This window comes from Monodelphis domestica, chromosome 1 (assembly GCF_027887165.1).
Source record: "Monodelphis domestica isolate mMonDom1 chromosome 1, mMonDom1.pri, whole genome shotgun sequence".
Classification (NCBI taxonomy): domain Eukaryota; kingdom Metazoa; phylum Chordata; class Mammalia; order Didelphimorphia; family Didelphidae; genus Monodelphis; species Monodelphis domestica.
In genome coordinates, this window is record NC_077227.1 from 173,404,956 (window position 1) to 173,423,642 (window position 18,687).

The 18,687-nt window shown below is 40.2% G+C and overlaps 1 protein-coding gene across 1 annotated transcript; it reads left to right on the forward strand.

Annotated features, from left to right (window-relative positions):
- Window positions 1-8,622: 8,622 nt before the first annotated feature.
- Window positions 8,623-18,304, forward strand: PNP (purine nucleoside phosphorylase). The gene is made up of 6 exons (XM_001379239.4): window positions 8,623-8,787; window positions 11,068-11,237; window positions 12,815-12,918; window positions 13,636-13,811; window positions 13,910-14,100; window positions 15,374-18,304. Exons 1-6 carry the CDS (start codon window positions 8,777-8,779, stop codon window positions 15,592-15,594), a joined length of 873 nt encoding a protein of 290 aa, XP_001379276.1. The 5' UTR covers window positions 8,623-8,776; the 3' UTR covers window positions 15,595-18,304.
- Window positions 18,305-18,687: the final 383 nt, after the last annotated feature.

Consider the following 18,687-nt stretch of genomic DNA (forward strand, 5'->3'; position numbering starts at 1 on the left):
CTTAAAGGTGAAAGTCTCAAGTTTGACCCTGTTCCTGTGAGAATCCACCCTGAGGAGAATCTCAGGCTTAACAATCCACTTCAGTCCACATTGACAGAGTGATAACCCTGGCCTGCCAGAGTCTTTATGTAGCATGTCATATGTTCCCTCCATTGTCCCACTTGCCATCATTTGTCAACTTAGGAGTCTCCCTACCCTCCTGGAATGCCTTTATCTAGGTGGGGAACATTGGGATGATACAGTATATAGTATAAGACCACTAAAGGTGATTAATAATGTCTAGCAATACAGAACTTAATCTAAGTACAGAACAATATAAGACCAGCACAGGTGATTAATAATGCACAAGTTAAATGATTAGTAATACTGATTTTGTCATTTATGCTTAACTAGTGCTAACTGGTAAAAAATACAAGATTCTAGACCATGAGGGTACTGCTTTTATCACTGCTTACTTCCATAATTTTGTCATCAATAAAATGGATTATGAGAATCCAATAAGATATAGAAAACATGTTGTAAACTCTAACATGCTATATAAATTTTAGTTATTGTTATTCTCAAACTGTGCTGAGGACTGTAGTCCCTGGTTTGGGAAGAAAGACTAGGTTAAAAATGTGGAGAGGAGGGGGCAGCTGGGTGACTTAATGGATTGAGAACCAGGCCTATAGACAGGAGGTACTAGATTCACATTTGGCCTCAAATACTTCCTAGTCCTAGCTGTGTGACCCTGGGCAAGTCACTTAACCCCCAGTGCCTAACCCTTACCACTCTTCTGCTTTAGAACCAATACAATTGATTCTAAGGCAGAAGGTAAAGATTAAAAAAAAAATGTGGAGAGGCTTAGCAGCAATACTATATGAAGATCAACTATGAATGACCTAGCTTTTGTCAGTGATACAATGATCCAAGTCAATCCCAAAGGACTCATGATGAAAAACGCCATCTACTTCCAGAGAAAGAACTAATGGAGTCTGAATGCAGACTGAAGCATACTATATTTACTTTCTTCATTTTTTTGTCTGAGTTTTCCAGAAAATGATTCATATGGAAATGTTTTATATGACTGCACATGTAAAATTTATATTAAACTGTTTAGCATTGGGGGGTGGAGGTGGAGAATGACAGAATTTGGAACTCAAAATTAAAAAAAAAACCTCTGAATGTTGAAAAAAAATTTAAATGTAATGGGGGAAAGGGGGTGGGCAACTCGGTAGCTCAGTGGATTGAGAGTCAGGCCCAGAGATGGGAGGTCCTGGGTTCATATTTGACCTCAGACACTTCCTAGCAAGTCACTTAACCCCCATTGCCTAGTCCTTACTGCTCTTCTGCCTCAGAACCAATACACAGTATTGATTCTAAGATGGGAGGTATGGGGTTTTAAAAAAATGTAATTGGAAGGGAAAAAGGAAGGAAGGAAGAGAAGGAAGGAAGAGAAGAAAGAAAGAAAGAAAGAAAGAAAGAAAGAAAGAAAGAAAGAAAGAAAGAAAGAAAGAAAGAAAGAAAGAAAGAAAGAAAGAAGGAAAGAAAGAAAGAAAGAAAGAAAGAAAGAAAGAAAGAAAGAAAGAAAGAAAGAAAGAAAGAAAGAAAGAAAGAAAGAGAAAGGAAGGAAGGAAGGAAGGAAGGAAGGAAGGAAGGAAGGAAGGAAGGAAGGAAGGAAGGAAGGAAGGAAGGAAGGAAGGAAAAGAAAGAAAGAAGATGGAGAGGAAGGGAGAGGAAGAAACAAAGATTCCTGGAACCTGGTTGTCCTAGAAAGGAGGAAATACTTCCCTTGGGCTAGGAATTCTTTCTCTACTTTTCAGCATTTTTTGCCCTAGGAAAGGTCATTTCAGGTGGGATGGGAGCTAGATTGGGAAAATTATCCTTACCTCAGTTTCTGCTGTCTCTCTCATCCCTTATTTGCATTCTTTCCTTCAGTTTTGCCTTCTAAAGCTGCTTAAGTTTTTCCCCTGGAGTGGAATGATTATATGAGGGGGATGGAGGTAGGGGTGAGCTTAGAGCCAAGGTATAAGGAATGACTATGGGACACTGTTATTGCTTAACTGTTTGTCTTAGTCTAGAGAATAGGAATCAGCACTTCTTGCATCTGAGAGTCTAGGTTTCAAAACTTGTCAGAAAGGAGTACTGGACTGAGAAGCTGGATAACTGGGTTCTAGTCCCTCTTCCCATTCAAACCTAGATCTCTGTTTCTTCTGTAAAATGAGTGGGTTTGAACAAGTTTAATAGCTATAGTTTTTGACTAGTTTGTGGGCTTCATGATCTGACTTAACCTCAGCTTAATTTTAGTAAGAAATAAATGAGCCTTCTCCGTAGGGCATTCCTCTTTCTGGGGACTAGATTACCTCATGTATAAAACTAAGTTGGACTAGATGATCCTTAGAGTCCCATCCTGCTACACCCAGAAGTTGATTTGGGGAATGGGGGGAATGCTATAGGCCCTTTTTCTTTCCCCCAAAGAATCTAGTTCTAGAGGCCATCTAGTCCTACTTTACATTTGTGGAAAGTGAGGTCAAAGATAAAAAATTTGTCCAAGTTCACATAGCCATTAAGCATCAAAGTAAGATTTGAAACCAGGTCCTCTGACTCCAAATTAAATTCCCTTTTTATAATACCATACCTGTTCATTTCTTCTACCTTTACCCTTAGGATTCTGCCTTCTTGCATGTCAAGTATGAAGAAACAACCTATCTTCTAGAGAGTTGGAACTGTTTCACTTTTATTTTTGTATTTCCAAAGCCCAGCATAGTAACTGTCAGACATTAGGTGCAAGTTTAAATTCTGTCCTAGGCCTTTCTACCTTTGTGACCCTGGGAAAAAAATCACTTAACTTTAGTCTCTGTGAAATGGGAATTACAAAGGGGATAATAATAGTACCTATACCCCGGGGTTATTACAAGGAGCAAATGAAATATTACAAGGATCAAATGATTGTAAAATGCTTAGCACTGTGTCTAGCACATAGTACTTTATAAATGTTAGCTATTATTATTATTACTATTGGTTAGTTATTCAGTTGTTCTCAGCCATATTTGATTCTTCTTGACTTCATTTAGGTTTTTCTTGGCAGAAAGTAGTAACTTCCCAGTGATTTGCCATTTCTTTCTCCAGTTCATTTTACAGATAAGGAAACTGAGGCAAACAGAAATAAATCACATGCTCAGAATCACAAAGCTAGTAAGTGTTAGAGGCCAGATTTAGATGAATCTTCCTGACTCCAGGCCTGACATTCTATCCACAAGCTGCCCTGTTTGATTGATAACTAGGTGCTAAGATTCCTTTAAATAGGAAGCTATCAAAAGCTTTTCCTATGGAGGGTGTGAGAGGATAGGTAGTCTCCTTAAAGGTCCCTTCTCACTCTCTCATCCCACAGGAGAGGTGCTTTTTAATTTAGGCTGAATTTTTGATGTTATAACCCTAACCCAGATACAAAAAGTCCTGAGTGTCTCAGTCAAAACTGCATTAAATGAGAAGTTCTCTTTGTCCTGGTAACAAGGTACAAAGGGCAGGTCTCTTTATAGAAAGATTCTGTAGACTCATAAAATTGATGAGATTTCTTCCATAGATATGTGATAAAGGTACTTTAGAGTGGAACAAAGAGCAATGGGAATCAGAGATTACTTTTGACTGAGTCAGCAGGCAAGTTTTCATGGAGGAGATGACAGTTCAACAGTTGAAGATCAGCTTCAACAATTAAATGAATTAATATTTACTGGATATTTTAGAAGTATCTTAATAAATGCAACTGTGTACATGTGTACCAAGTAAGGGGACTGTGTACCAAGTAAGGGGACCAAAATGCAGTAGCAGCAACAGAAATGACATTGTATAACATGGTCCTGCAGTAGGTAGGAGAACTTTCCAATCACAGGAAGCTGCCACCTGAGTTTATATTCCAGTTCAGACAAGCCAGAATCTTCTGGAAAGTTAAAAACAAAAACAGAGCAAGGATTATTAATACCAAATTATACTAAGACACTGAAATATACCAAATTTACAGAAAGGACATGATAAAAACATTCAAAGGGATAGGATGGGAAAGTTAGTTGCAAACAAAGTTTACCATAGAGAATTTAGTATTGCAAGTGGCTCAAGGATGGGGAACATTTGAACAGATGGAAAGGAATAAGGACATTCTAGATAAGAAGGCTATAAACAAAGGCACAGAAACTAGAAACTGTAAGACCTCTTTATACCAATCTGACCCAATTTAGGACAACTTTGCCTTAAAAAGAACAATGCTGTATTAAGAACCTTTTATCTGTATAGCAATTTTAGCTTTTGGAATCTGTACCATTAAAGTGTGATTATAAAGATCAGCCTTCTTATCTGGATTAGTTTACTTAAGAAGAAAGAAAATAGATCTAAGGAAAACTAAATTCAGTAATGTCAAACTCAAATGGAAATGATTCCCTGCAGGTTACATAATGATTTAGAAAGCCACAAGTAAGCATTATATTGTATTTTTATTTATTTTATTAAACATTTCTCAATTACATTTTAATCTGTTTTTGTGCTGAGGACTTTTGATGGCTTCATGTGGACAGGGAGAGTTTGGCTTCTCTAGACTAGGGAACCCAAAAGATCTCTTCCAATTTTAGCATTTTAAGATTGCATTCTACTCTATTCAACACATAATTAAAAATTGATTATTAATTAACTGTAAGGTGCTATAATAGGCACTGGAGAGATACAAATACAATGCAACAGTCTATCCTTCTAGGATTTAATATTCTACTGGATTCTGTCATTCAGGGAATTGCAAGATTGAGAATGGGGGTGGTATGGGGAGGGGATGCAGTAAAGAACTACAAGGCCAGACTCCTATCTTTGGTAAAGCAATGAAAGATGAGTTGGAAAATGAGTAGACTGTGCATTTGGTGGGAAGCATAAGGAAAGTACACTTTCTTGATCCATGAGGAAGTAGCTATGGTGCTTCCCACATATCTCCTTCCTCTCTCATAGCTTCTATTATATTCATTCCAGATACACTGATTACTTCCCTTCTTCCTTCAAAATCTCCCTTGTGAGATTTTGCTGTCACCAAATCCCACTTGCTATCATTTCTTCTCTCTTGGATCATGAGAAAATAAAAATAACACACCCAATGTCCATTCTTAATTACTTTCCTCCTAGCACCCCTAGACATGACTAAAAACTGCAGGTGTATATCCAGTGAGGGTATTAAAATGCAGCTGCAGCAGCAGAAATGACATGGTATAACATGGCCCTGCACTTTCCAATCTCAGGAAGCTGTTTTTGCACTAAAACTTTGCCACATTTGACTCTTTTACCTCATAGCCCACTATTTGTGCCAGGTCTCTTCCTGTTAGCTGTTGGGGTGTGCAATCAGTCTGGAGATATATTTTGGTGTCTTTTCTGGAGTATAACAGCTTTTCAGGACATTCTCCAACATTTATCCCCTTCTCCCATGCAAGTGGTGGCTTAGGCAGGGATCCAAAACTCTTAAACAGAGCGATAGAAGTGACACATATGATAGAAAAGGGGCTTGGAATAGGTCAGGGATTGGTGAGGCATGATTTGAAAAGAGAACCTTAATATTGTCAACATAGACTCTAGAAGCCCTCAAACTTGTAGCCTAGAAAGATTTAAACCTGAGGCTTTCACCTTGTCACAAGAGAGTTCCTCCCTAAGGGAAAGTCCTACTTCACCAGTCTCAAACTAACAATAGATCTTGAGTTATAGCTCAGTAGGTAGCCCATCAGTCTCATAAACCCAAGGTCCCTAGTTTGATCCTTGAAAGGGGAATGTGAGACTCTTCTAAGGCAAAAAGGAGACATCTGATGGATTAGTCATCCCCACTCAGAACTAACTCAAGGTCTGAGACTGGTGAAGTAGGACTTTCCCTCAGGGAGGAACTCTCATGTGACAAGGTGAGGAACTCTCATGTGACAAGGTGAAAGCCTCAGATTTAAATCTTTCTAGGCTACAAGATTGGGGGCTTTTAGATTCCATGAGTAGAATATAAAGTGAGAGGAGGAAAGAGGAATCCCTTCTCTAGAAACTGTAAAAAAAAATGAAAAAAACAAAAAAAACTTTAAATTGTAATTAAAAAAAAAAAAACCTTAGAGGACCACTTCTAGGAATATCAATGATTCACAAGGTTAGAAGCCATGATCTCTGAGGACTCTCTCTACACTGAGTTTGAAAAAGTGGATTACTAAGACCTTGTCCCTCTCTCTGTCCCTTTTTGTTCCTTTTCTGTCTAGAGAAAGATGAGGCAGCATATGGTGTGCAGACAATGCTTCAAGAAAGAAGGGTAGTAAAAGGTAATATAAGGTATAATTAACCTAATGAGAGTGATTGTTTGGTTTTTGAATTCTGGCCAGAAGCAAGAGACTTCCCAGAGAAGTGGTTTCTAATTACTTCTTGTAGGAAGGAGTTTGGGTGGTAAACTCACAGGAGAAGATGTCACAAATGTCTAGACATTTTCAGTATTCTATTCTGGCCAATATGCTAAGCCAAGAGCTTCCATTAAAGGAGGGAAAGAGAGATTGATATAGGCCAACAGTGTGAGGAATGAGAATTGATAAAGTGCCTAATGCCTATGGAGAAATAAAGAGATATGATTAGACAAATTGTATTCAAGGACTAGCATAAAGATAGGAATGAACAAAAGAGAAAGGAATGGAAATGAGAGTAAGGGTAGAAACAAAGAGAGGCCAGGAACCTAACAGGCTGAGAATGGGTTTGGAGACAGATGAGGTGGAGACAGGATTGTACACAGAAGTATCAGCAACAGTATGAGGCAAAAATACAATTTTGGGTCCAGGAAAGGAAAATGGTGTTCTGGGTGATGAGATTAGAGAAAACAAAGGGTATAACCTTAAGGTTTTAGGAGTTGTGAAGGATGAGTTTTAAACAACATGTAGGTAAGTAGGTGTGAATCATTGTGGGTGAGGATATCAGAGCAAGGATAAAACTGGTACTTCCAATTAAGGAACTCTAATTCTAGGTCAGGGTCCTCTCTCCAGAATTAGGAATCAAAACCAGAACCAGTGATTTTCTATTCACACACATCTCCTACCATTACATGTTTTTCATATTTCTAATTCTGTAAAGAAACAGACATCCTGGTCCGCAGGCCTCTCTCCATTTTCCTATTCTTATCCTACATAGTCTGGATATGGATCCTAGAATCCTTAGTCTCCCTTGCCCCCCTTTACACCCACAACCCTTTATGTCATTAGGATGTGCATCTTGTCATAGTTGTGGAGTATTAGGTATGGGTAGTCTACTTTGTGGGATTTTTCCCCCCTTTCCCATCTCATAGGAGAGTGCTCACTCCCAGTTTCCTTTGCAGGATCTGGATCTACATCTAGTTCACATCTATTAATTACAAACTCTGGATGTCCCCCCAAGGGTCTATCCTAGGGCCCTTTTCTCTTTTCTCTCCATACTATCTCATGTGGTGATCTCCACTCCCACGGATTTAATTATTAAGTCTATGAGGTCATTCATAGCAACTCTAGTCTCTCAGGTGCTCCAGTTCAGCAGTGTTTTGTGGGCATCTCAAACTCAACATGCCCAAAGCAGAATTCTTATCTTTACTCTCACAAACTTCCCTCTTCCTGACTTTCCTTGGATTGTGGAGGGCACTCTCCTTCTTCACCCAGGCTGGAATCACTTGTGCGCAACCCATATACCTCACCTATGGTCAGGTCTCATCATTTCTACCCTCACAACCTCACTCTTCTGCAACCCATTCTCTTCATTCATTTAGTCACTACTTGGGTAGAGAACCTCATCTCATCACCTATATTATTGCAACAGCCTTTGGGGTTAGCACCTTGCTTCCAGTCTCTTCCCTACTCCAATACATTCATTCCCCTCCCCTTCCCTATACTAGAGTCTTCTCTCCTAGATAATCTTTTCATTTACATTACTTGTATCTTAAATATGCAAACTAGTCCCCCCCTCCCCATTAGATTTTGAACCACTTGAGGGGAGGGACCTTATTTTTTCCTCAATTGTTTAACCTGGTGTTTGGCATTTAGTAAACATTTAATAAATGCTTGTTGACTGACATGCCCATCTCTTACAGGGCTAGTTATGATTTAGAGTTGGAAGGGCATTAGAAGTCACTTAGTGCAACTCTCCCCTTTATTTTACAAATGAAGAAACTTGGGTGCATCCAGGTGACTTGCCCAAAGTCACTCTGGTAGTTATTGACAGAATGAGTGGTTTGTGATGTTCCACAGAGACTGAATTTGGTCTCGAATTGAGGCTGGACCTCACAGGGAATCTTGGCCTCTCCTAGGTGCTGGCCAGGCATAGGCCACCTCCCTAGACTCAGCTCTCTTCTAATGTTCAAATCTTATAAAAATGAATGCATGACAGATCATGACGGAGCTATAAACTTTCTGCACTCAGGTTAAAAGGGAAGAAAGGCCAGCTGCCAGATTATTGCCCCGCAGGACAAAAAAGGGAAGTACTTTCTATTTCTTTAACCATCTTGATAAAAGTCAATTCATTTATTCCTTCCAGGTTCTTCTCCCTTCCTCCCCTCCTCCCCTTCCAAACAAACACCGGGACGTTATACTTGGCCTAGTGATTGAATCAAGCTTGGTCTCCAAGGAGACAGCCAGCTCTTGCGTTTGCAACAGCCATTGGCTGGGGACCTTAAGGGCTGGGGCTTAAAGCCACGAGCAAGTGAATTATGTGCAACTCCTAGCTGACTGGGGCATTCGGAGCTTAGTGGAGCGGAGCCGAGGAGAGTAGGCAGAAGCCGAGTGGAGCAGGACACCACGAGGGAGCCATGGAGAATGAGTGAGTCCACCCTAGAGCTCCCCAGGAAGGCAGGGGAGGGGAAATAGGTGCCAGGGAGACTTGAGAGGCTGGATGGAACTGATCCAGGGACAGAGAGGAGCCCTTGCAAGTCAGTACGTACGTGGTGAGGGTGGAGCATGGCACAACCGAGGCCTGGCACTGGGCCCAGCAGCAAAGGGACAGATCCCTGAGGGGATGTGGAGCTTTGTGCTCCCACCTTCTCTCCAGCGTGTGGAGCTGGGGATGGGGAGATGTGGGTGGGGAGTGGGGCTTCTGAGATGGGACTGGGAGTCAGGGAACAGACATTTAAATGTAGGAAGTTTAGCCTTGCACTAATCTCTGTCCAAATTAGGAGTTAACTTTACCTGTTCCAACCCTGTGCCCAGGCACACCCATCCACACTCCCTTCCCACCATTATGACCGTGTCTGTTCTTACATCTCCGGGCATAAAATAAGTCATGTTGAGGCCTTCACAGTGTCTAAAGACCCCGGGGATCGAGGTGCCCCCTTGGAGAAGAGGCTCCAGACTTCTCTGTGATGTATCCCAGGAAACTAGTAGCAGGAGAGACCTTTTGGAGGGGAGAGGTTTCCTTTGTATTTTGAGGCTAGGGGCCCACTGGAAGGAAAGTGGGAGACAGGAACCTGGCTACCCAAGAAAGGGGACAGGAAATGGGTCTCTTGGACACGTTGGAGGCTGGACTAGAGAATCTCCAGGATCTGGGAAACATCAAAGGCAATTCATTTACAAATGGAAAATCTGAGGGGTAGGAGTAGGGGGTGGGCTGCTGAGTCACTTTTCTTCCGGCTCTTCTCCCCTCCACTGAATTTGAATGCCGGTGTGCCTCCTCCCTTCCTTTGAGAAGGAAATGAGTTGAGGTTTTTGGCTCTGGGGTCCTGAGCTTTTGCCAATGGAGCACTCAGTGGTGGAAAGAAGGATGGATTTGGAAAAGATATATCCTGCATTTTCTCTACCCTCTTGCTTCCTGTGAGAACCACCTTGGTTTGTGCAATGAGAAACTAACTGAAAGGCCCTTCTAGTCCTGAACTTATGATACTATCATTCAACCAGTTTCTGGGAGACTTTAGCCCCTAGTGGCTTATTTGAAATACTCCACCCTTTTCTCTTCACATCACTTTTGATATATAGCTTTTTTTTTCTTTCTCTATTAGCTCTTCAAGTACCACTCCATGGCGTCTGGGTTTCAGCAAAGATCTTGATCAGTCCTTCCTTTCTTACCCTTTTGGACCATTCTTTACTGTCCAGTTCCTTTCCAAAGCTATCAGGACCATGAAGTCATTGCTCCAGTTTCCTGGGTTCTAATTTTGAATTAGATAATTCTCTGGAGACTTTGTTGGTTGTTGCTGCTTAGAGTACTTTCCCTCCCTTTCCTTTTTCACCACTTTACCTCCTGTTGTGGCCTGGAGAAGATGATAGGGAGAAAGCAGAACTTGGACTGGAGGCTTTCTAGATTGCTACTGACTAGAGAAGATATGCTTGCTACTTCTCTGAGGGTTCATAGGCTCCTAGATCTCAGAGTGGGCAGGGACCTCAGAAGCCATCTAATCTAGTTCAACCCCATGATTTTACAAAAAGAAGAAACTTGAGGCCTAGAGAGGGTAAGTGATGCCTGGCTGGTGTGTGTGTGTCTATGTGAAAGTAATACTTTTTGTGGTGGTGCTTTCTGAGGTTAACTTTAGCTAAAGGGCACTCTAGTTCAAGGGAAAAGCTTATCTAGTTTCTTGGTGACTTTTTTTTTTTCCTTTTTAAGAAAAGGAAGAATTGGTGGGCACACAAATGAATTAAAAAAAAAAACCTGCTTAGTGCTTTTCTCACTTTCACATTAATATAACTTCAATCAATTTCTGTTGGGAATTATGGCAGATATTATAACTCTTATAATTGAAGAAAAATGAGATAGTTTGAGTGATTTGCTGAATATCACTACAACTAGGAACCACAACCCTGGTCCTAGAGTTCTTCTGTGGACTCCTAAATGACCAGTAATTTCTGTGTTTTTTGGCAAGAGCTCTGGTCCCCAGTGCTAAAACTCAATTCCTTCCCCAAGACAAAGTCGTCTTGGGCATTCTGAATAACTGATAGGTAGAAGAGCTGAAGCAATAAGACTTTGTTTCTGATCCCTCTGCTTTCCCTACCCCCCCCTTTGTTAATGAATGCTTGATTCAAGAAGATTTCCCCATCTTTGCATATTAATTAGGCTCTCCTTTCTTTAATTTTCATTGCCCCTTTCAGTTTATTTAATGTCTTTTTTCTTTCCCAGGTACAAGTATGAGGATTATAAGAAAACAGCTGAGTGGCTTTTATCCCTCACTGAACATCGGCCCCAAATAGCAGTGATCTGCGGTTCTGGATTGGGGGGGTTGGCAAATAAAGTGACCCAATTGCAGGCCTTTGACTACAGTGAGATACCCAACTTCCCTCAGAGCACAGGTACTGATTAAACTGGTACTGGTACATTGAGGAGCAGAGAACTTGTTCTGGGAAACTGGGTGAGATGTGGAGGAAAAAAATCTAAAAGTATGGGGAAAAAATGTTTTCCTAAAAACTAGAGGCAAGTCCTTAAGATTCCAATATTAGATTACTGTTTTCTAATCCTCTAATCTAAAAAAGTATCAAAGAGACCACAAACGCCTATCAAAATTAGGAGAGATTATTGCCAGGTTCTGGGGAACCTGGTGTGATAGAGCTCAGTTCCCACATGTCAGAAAGAAAACATTGCCACCAATGCAAGGCATCTGTTTCCATGCATATTTGACTTCTTGCTTAATGCCCATATAAATCATCCATTCCTAAATTATCTTCCCTTCTAATGTACTCTAGCCTGGCTCTGTTATTCTCTTTTGCCTTAGTCGTAGGCCCTGGAGGCATATAGCTTCCTATCTCTACAGCTGTTTAGGATATCCAAAAGATTTAGCTCTGGCTTTAAGCCACTAATATGGACAATAAAGTTAGCTCTCATTTTTTTTCTCATAAACTATGTGAGTGCCACTGGTTATCTACTTCTGCCCTACTTGGGTACTGGCTGACTAGTCTTTGTGTTGCTTTTTCAAAATGGCCCTATCCCAACTAAAAAAAATCTTTTTTGTGAACTTAACAATCATTATCAAATAGATATTTCAGCATACCGAGAAAGTAAGAAAAGGGGATTAGAAACTGAGTTTATGGGCAGTATAAGTGCTTCTCTCTTTTTTGCTGGCAGATTAAGTCCAGTCCCTCTTACAGCAGGTAGATGGATTTAGTGGATTAAGAGCCAGGCTTTATTTTTATTTTTTTAAATGGTATGGGCCTAAGCAATGGGGTTAAATGATTTCCTCAGGGCCATACAGCTAAGAAATATTTTGATCTGATTTGAACCCAGGACCCTCCCATCTTTGGGCATGGTCCTCAATCCACTGAATTTATCTATCTATTACTAATTTACAGTAAATAGTAACAATTGCTCTTTACTTTCCCTTCTAAACTTTTCCCCTCTTGAGTTAAAAAAATAAAGTTTATTGGTACTCTTTTCCCTCCATATCATTACCCACCTTTTCCTCAACCTCCACCTCTAAGTAGAAGCCTTAATCTCACTTCTAAACCCCCTTCTGAGTATATCCCAACTCCTGGGCCATTTTATTCCCAGATATGTAGGTGGCTACTTTTTATTAGAAGTGGCATTTAAGAGACTGATTAATAATAGCTATCATATGAGGAGAGACCATAAAACTAGTCCTTTGGCCTATTCTTACCAATGGGTCATTCATTTTCTGCCCCAATTTGTCCCTCTCTTGAGTTCTGAGGCTTGGCAGCTGGGTAACTGAGAACCAGTGTAATGCCATCCTCCACCAGAGACATTCTTACCCCTCCATCATGGGGTCTCGATCCTGGAAGATATTGCATAGTACATAGGTCATATTTTTCATTTCTCCTGAGGAACCATTCAGTTCCCGTCCCTTCAGAGGACCAGACAATGAGAAACAACAACCCCCGTTGACTTAATCCTTATTCTCTTTCTTTTCCCCACACAGTACCAGGTCATGAAGGGCGATTGGTATTTGGATACTTAAATGACAAATGCTGTGTGATTATGCAGGGTCGATTCCACATGTATGAAGGCTATGCACTCTCGAAGGTAAGTTTGATGCCCAGGCATAGGTGGGTGATTCCTTTTAGAAATGGAGAGATGTGACCCTGGGCAAGTCACTTGACCCCCATTGCCTAGCCCTTACCACTGTTCTGCCTTGGAGCCAATACACAGTATTGACTCCAAGACGGAAGGTAAGGGTTTAAAAAAAAAAAGAAATGGAGAGAAATTTAATTAAACACAAACTTGTTTCTGACTAGGTTATTATTCGGTCAGTTCCTGTTTCCTCAGCCATGTATTATTAATCTTTAGAGATTGGCTCATTACTGTAACTAGGTGATACTTGTGGCATGTAGATGTTGGCATAATAAGAATCTGGGAATTTGAGAGAATAGTTGGGCAAAAGGACTGAGCTTATATATCAGGAAGGTTTTGTACCTTTATGTCTGGATTTTAGGGGATGGCTGGAAGAGAATGTGTCTAAAGCTATGTCATGGTTATAAGATTAAGTGTGCTCCCTCTCCATGACAGCATAGTTTCTATCTATTTGACAATGGCAATAATATTGGATTTGGAGTGCTCCCTGTATGACCTAAGATGAATCAACTTAACACACCTTGTGCCTCAATTTCTCTGGCTAAAAAATGGAGAGGCCAGACCAGTCATTTTTTTGCCTTTCCTTTTCTCCCCACCTCTCATGCTATCTTGCACTTTGGGGCTTTTGGAATTCCTGGGTCCCTGATGTTTGTCCTTTTGTCTCTTCAGGTGGCATTCCCTGTGCGGGTTTTCCAACTTATGAATGTGCATACGTTAATTGTCACCAATGCTGCTGGTGGACTGAACCCCGAATATGAAGTTGGGGATATTATGCTGATCCGAGATCATATCAACTTGGCAGGTCTCAGTGGCCAAAATCCACTCAGAGGACCCAATGATAGAAGGTACATGGACTTCATTCTTAGGGGATAGAGCTAAAATTCATTCTCTGCACTTTGGTGGTCCAAGGAAGCGATGTTGACTGGTTCCCATTCATTTTCAGATTTGGAGAAAGGTTTCCTCCCATGTCTGATGCTTATGATCGAATTTTGAGAGAGAAGGCCCATGGTATATGGAAAAAAATGGATCAACAACGACCACTTCATGAAGGAACATACGTTATGGTGGGAGGCCCCAGCTTTGAAACCATTGCAGAGTGTCGGTTTCTGCAGAAAATAGGGGCTGATGCTGTGGGTAAGTAGGGAGTCTTGGTAGAATTCTGTCTTAGAGGCCTACAGGAGTTTAAAATCCTGAAGAGCTGAAAAGGAAACCCAGTTATTTAGATAAATGCATGATTTGGGGTGGGGTAGGGAATAACAGTATCCTTAACTTTTTCTAATCAACTAAATTTTGAATGTTAAAGTCAGTGCTTGACTTAATACTTATTGGTTTAATATGTGTTCATCTGGGAAGAAAGCTAGTTTATCAAAGACTCTTTGGTGGATAAAATTAACAAATTTCCCCAGACTTAATCAACTATAGTCACTCTAGCACTTGAAGGAATACCAACAGATAAATAGGAAGGGAAGGGATTTATATATGGGGCCTATAATATGCTAGGTAATGTTCTAAGCATTTTACAGATATTTGATCCTTAAAACAACCTTGCAAGGTGGGGTGCTCTTATCTTCATTTTACAATTGAAATTGATGCCAACAGGTTAAGTGACTTTCTGGTGGTCACTCAGTTAGTGTCTTGAGGTTATATTTGAATTCAGGTCTTCCTTACTAGGGCTGCCAGCTTCCTCTGTAGACAAATTTTTAAGAGCCTACTGTGTGTCCTTTCTTCAAAGAGTTTTCTTTTTAGAATTCTTAGTTATTTCTAAGACAGAAACATTAAAGATAGAAGGGCAAGGACTAGGAGAATGGGGTTAAGTGACTTGCTTAGGATCACAAAGCTAGGACCTGTCCGAGTTCAGATTTCCCAGGTCCTCCAAAATCCAGGCCTGGTACTGTAATCACAACACATTCTTTTTATTTGGGATCAGACACTGGGTTACAATTTCAGTTCTGCTCTTTACTACTACTACCCTCAAGTTGCTTCCCCTCTTTTGGGTCTCATTTTCCTTTATCTATAAAATGAGGGGTATGGATATTAGGTAGTTTCTAAAGTTCCTCTCATCTCCAAAGGAGATCCCCATCTATGAAAGGAACTCAAATTCTAGTGAGGGAAGACACCCCCACACATGCCCCCATATACATAAAGGATATGGTACCCTTACTGATCATTAGAACTTAAAAACTGGGGTCAGCCATTTTTATACCAAGAATTCCAAACTCTAGCAGAACACTCCCTTTCAAGCAATATCACAAAATCCTAAGAGAAGAGCCCCCCTTTTATGGGGCCTGCCAGGTTGGTGGCCCTAATAGTTTCTCTACTATGACCTCTCTTGGAAAATGGGTTTGATCAGCCCTGAACTGGTGATGAGGCCTTTGTCTTGACCCAGCTCTTTCTCTCCCCACAACAGGCATGAGCACGGTGCCAGAAGTGATAGTGGCTAGACATTGTGGCCTTCGGGTCTTTGGATTCTCCCTCATTACAAACAAATCAATCTTGGACTACGAAACCCATGAGACTGCCAATCATGAAGAAGTACTGATGGCTGGGCAGGAGGCCGCCAAGAAGTTGGAAGAATTTGTCTGTATTCTTGTGAAAAACATTCATCCACCATCCGAAAAGACTTTTTGACCTTTCCTTCCCTGCTGCCTACTTTTCATTCCAGATAGTGACCACTTCTAATCCTTGCTGAGCCACTTAGCTCCCTGATAGAAGAACTGGGTATTTCATCTCCTTGGAATATCTACTCATCCTATTAGACCTCCCCCTCCCCCCAATGTTATCTAATTCTCTTTCTTATTCCTTTGGTCCCTTCCCTCTAAAGCTGGATCATTCCATTGTAATTCCTAACCCACAGACCACATTCTTCATTCCACCTCTAGTGGATGTGAGGATTAAGCCCACATTGCACTAAAGCTGCTGCTAATAATTTGAAAGGACTACTATTCTTAATATTCCCTGGGGCATATTCTCTGCCATGCTATGACTTCTGAGACTTTGGTCCCAGACCAGTGTGTTTTACAAATAGTACTATGCAGGAATAAAAAGATAGCCAGACAAAACTGTTTCTGCTTTTCTGTGCAGGGTGGGGATAAATATAGTTTAAGCTCCAAGAATATTGTATCGAAATATGGATTGAAGTATGATGATGACAGAGGGGTAGCCTACTTTCTCAGTTAATAGTATGTTTCAGTACTTGTGTATTAGTAAATTGTGCTCAGGACATTAATAGGCAAGACAGGGAGCTACGTTTTCTTTTTATGTAGGGCTGCTTTTTAATGTGTAGACACATTAAGTGCCACTGTTAGGTGTTTTCACCCTCTTAATGCACTATTATTCCCTATTATGCTCATCTGTTTCCCTGGCTGAAAATGTTTAACCCACATTCCTTAACCAGGCATTGAAGACCATTAACCTTATCCACACTATCCTCCTCCTTGAGGAATCCTAAGATAATTCCTCTGATACCTCTTCTGGAATGGTAATTGCCTATGGGATTTTGAATTCCTTTTTTCTGTTGATGAATAGCCCGAGTAACCTTTCAACCTTTTTTTCCTGGCTCTTAAATGTTGCACTATATTCTATTCTATTGTGTATGTATCTCACATCCCTCTAACAACCAAATGCCTTTGGATGATAGATCTTTTATCTCTCTCCCTCTGAAAACACCTAACAGTGGCACCCCCAAATTAGGACAGTATCAGTTTAAAAACTTGGAAAATAGTCCAACTGGAGGCCTGAACTAAGCTGGTGTCAGTATTAATAGAAAAGAGTAATACATTCAAGAGGCAGTAAAGGTAGACTCCATAAGACTTGGCAACTGATTTGGGAGGTTGGGAGAAAGTTAAAAATGATCCCAAAGATTCTGGTCTTCAGAAAGTTGGGAAATAATGGTGCTATTAAATGGAAATGTGGAAAAAGGGTGAATTTTATGGGGAAAAGGAATGAATTGTTTTGAACTGGTCTATAATGTCTAGTTGTAACTGCATAGCAAGCAGATAAGAGCTATATACAGGGAATGGTCAGAAGTGGAGATAGATTTGTGATACATTTGTATAGGTCAATAGTTCTGGGAATAGATGAGGCCAAGAATAAAAGGTTCATGGGGTGGAGGTGGGGCAAGGATGGAATCAAGTTAATAGTTAAGGGGTGGGAGGTGGTCATAGGGGTCAGATTTTGCATAAAGATAAGGATGAGGACTTAGAAAAGTCTCATTTGGTTTGGCAACTAGTGTTATCCTTTCCCCTTTCCCCCAGGACTAGTATCCCTTTCATGCTACCTTATGGTAGGTTAGAACCTCTACCCTGTGTGCCTCTGGTTCCTAGCCTATGCTCTGACCCCTTTATCTAGAAAAAACATACTTTTTCCAGCTAACTATTAACAGGAGGAAATTGTTTTATTTATAATGGGCAATTCCACAAATTAATGGTAGGTCTGTATAGGAGGCAACAATCTGCCATTAGCATCTGCTTTTACTTTTGATAGAAACAGTAATTCTGGACTGAGACTACCTTCTGCATTTCTCTTCTTAAGATAAGCACCCAAATATAACTTCTTTATATTAATTGGAGAAAAAGCTCTATTTTAGGATCTTTTAGTACCATGGTTTAGCTCATTGGTAGCACTAAAAAGCTGGAACCACACACCTCAAGAATTAAGGACCCAAGAGTGTCTAGTGACTTATCAAGACTAAACATAGCATTATTAGCAAATATAATTACAATATTTGGTGGGAAGACAGGTCAAATAGAGGTTCACAGATTTCCTATTTACAAAGCTCATGTAGGACTTGTACTCTATTTGGTAGTATGTTGAACACTGGAATAATATGACTACTCAATTTTACTTTGATGTGAAAGAAGTTGAGTGATATTGTGGTGTCCCAGCAATATCAATAGCCAACAAGTGAAGGTAGGGAAGAGTAAAAATTAACCTTGAAAGAGATTTTATAGTTAAATTTCATTCCCTTTCTCACTATTTATTCCTGTTGCTTTAAATGTCCTAGGAAACAATTCCTCTCCTTTTTATCCTGTTTAACCTCTTTAAAAAATGCTTTAAAAAAAAGGACCACATAATTTATTAACTTTCCCTCCTTGATTCTTGAATAGCCCTTTGTACTTGATTTAATGTTTCTATATATTTGCACTATAGTTCTGTTTACATTTTGTGTATATTTCATATCCTAAATGATTGTATACTATGAGAATAATTGCCTTAATTGCATTTTATCTATCACCTAATTTAATAAATGGCCACTAAATGACTGGAAAATCTTAGTAACTCAAATTTCTAATACTGCTTTATTTTCTCACACCAATCAATAAATTCTGTATGCATTTTTTTCATGCTTTCTTTACTGTGTATACTACTTTGTCCTAGGTATTAGGGGTGCTTTAAGGGAGTTGGGAAGACGAACTGCACAATGAAATGATTTGTGCATTTCCAAAGCAGTCCTTCAAATACAAAATAACAGCTTGAACTCACATAAGGATATGGAACTTTGTTTAATGTGTGGCCACCTTTCACACACAAAGTCCCACACAATCAGATGAAGTTAGTCTAGGAAGGTTTCCTAAAGGTTAATTCTGGATAGTAGCTAGCTAGCACATATAAAAAGAACTTTGCATATGTTAGCTTACTTGATTCTCACAACTTTCTGGGATAAGTACTATTATCCTCGGTTTTGTTTTGTTTTTAAACAGATAAAAGACAGACTTGACAGTT